Source organism: Ischnura elegans, chromosome X (assembly GCF_921293095.1).
Source record: "Ischnura elegans chromosome X, ioIscEleg1.1, whole genome shotgun sequence".
NCBI classification, from domain to species: domain Eukaryota; kingdom Metazoa; phylum Arthropoda; class Insecta; order Odonata; family Coenagrionidae; genus Ischnura; species Ischnura elegans.
The window spans coordinates 19991091-19992771 of NC_060259.1; the positions used below are offsets into that span (position 1 = coordinate 19991091).

The 1681-nt window shown below is 36.2% G+C and overlaps 1 protein-coding gene across 1 annotated transcript; it reads left to right on the forward strand.

Moving 5' to 3' along the window:
* The first annotated feature begins 534 nt into the window (after nt 1–534).
* On the forward strand, nt 535–1478 carry LOC124171936. The gene is made up of 2 exons (XM_046551372.1): nt 535–685; nt 816–1478. The coding sequence occupies exons 1-2, from the start codon at nt 580–582 to the stop codon at nt 1271–1273; spliced, it is 564 nt and encodes a 187-aa protein (XP_046407328.1). The 5' UTR covers nt 535–579; the 3' UTR covers nt 1274–1478.
* The last annotated feature ends 203 nt before the right edge of the window (nt 1479–1681 follow it).

Genomic DNA, 1681 nt, shown 5'->3' on the forward strand with positions numbered 1-1681 from the left:
TACTTTTGTTGTGACCAAGTGGAAACATTCGTAAATTTTTCATGTACATATTTTTCGATCAGCATTCTTAGGTGTTTGGATATTACTGTCAATGAAATTTTCGGGCATTCGGGGCTCAGTGAGACAAAAACTGAGGGGTACAGTCGGACACTTTCTCAGTGTGACCCAAGTGAATTGCTTCATCACATCATGTAATCATAGTAACATCTATGTGCTTTTACGTTTTTAATGTTGGTACGTAATAGAAATAGAAAAACAACATTTGGGTTGTTCACCGAAGAAGAAATGTCTGGTGCAGTAAATTTAGTAATAAATGAAGAATATTCAATTCGTTCTGCTTCAAAAATTAAAGGAGTGAAATTCCAAACACTACAAGTTTGTTTATCGGCTTAAGCATAATTGTAATTATCACTAGTTGACTGCATCGAGTAAATAAGTGAATTTTAATAGCAATAGTTTTTTTATTAAACTTTACAGATATGTTAAAAAGAAGAGAAATATATGAATTGATGACGTAAAAATGAGCCCCAACTATGGTGTGAGAAGGATTTGGTATCATATTTAATAGACTGCTCAAAAATGAAATTTGGCCTAACACTAATGCTTATCCGTCGCTTGGCTGTGGAAATCTCAGAAATTAATGGCATTACAGTGCCATCAGTTTGGAAGGAAAGGAAAATGGCAGGTAAATTATACTGTACCTATACTGATCTTGCTTTTGTTTTCATCTTAATTTTAATCACAGCGAAAATTATTTACTCACATAAGAAATTTTTTTACTTAATCTGTATCTATGTATTTCTGGTCTATCACAGTCGGGTGGTCTGAAGCTTGCACCCTGTCTAGAGCAACAGCATTCAACCGCACAATTACTGCTGAGTTTCATAAGAACATTGAGGAATGCCTTTTGCGTGTCCCAACTTTTGCTGATGGCACCAGGATTTACATGTTAGAAGAGGCCAGCACTACAACTGTGCAGAAACCAAGGAAAGTTATTGCACAAAAGGGTTATAGACAAGTGAGCCAAGTCACTAGTGCAGAAATAGGTATCCTGGTAACTACTTGTTGCATCGTGTCAGCATCTGGTACCTTTATCCCACCAGTCATGGCATTTCCTAGGGCTAGGCTTCAACCATCGTTGTTGACGGGCTCTCCTCCAGGTACCATTGCGTTGAAAAGTACATCAGGTTGGATGAGTTCCGATATTTTTCCTGAAGTGATGGCTCATTCATCAAGCATACCAATAGCTCAAAAGAAAACCCGTCTCTTTTAATTATGGACAATCATGAGAGTCATTTGTCTATTTCTGTTGTAAATAAGTAAGTGTGTTCATTGCCTTTATGTTGTAATTGTAACTATTTTTCCTCATTGTAGTTATAGATTACAACCCCTTGATGTGGCTGCATTTAAATCTTTCAAACACTTTTATTATTCTGGCATAGATTCTTTTATGATGCCTCATCCAGGTAAAACATTAACAATTTATGGCACTGCAGAGTGCGTAGGAAAAGCGTTTGAAAAATCTATTACCATTAACAATATCAAGAAAGGTTTCTCAAGTACTGGTATATACCATTTTGATAGAAGTCTTTTCACTGATGATGACTTTATGTCCTCATCATTAACAGATCGACTGTTGAATCAGCAAGATAGATCCTCAAATGGAGTAATGTCCCCAGTT

Bases quoted from the DNA above. Each gene is read 5' to 3' on its own strand.
- LOC124171936 (XM_046551372.1), top strand. From the start codon at position 580: ATGAAATTTGGCCTAACACTAATGCTTATCCGTCGCTTGGCTGTGGAA. The intron at 686-815 runs GTAAATTATACT...GGTCTATCACAG, and splicing joins GAAGGAAAGGAAAATGGCAG to TCGGGTGGTCTGAAGCTTGC.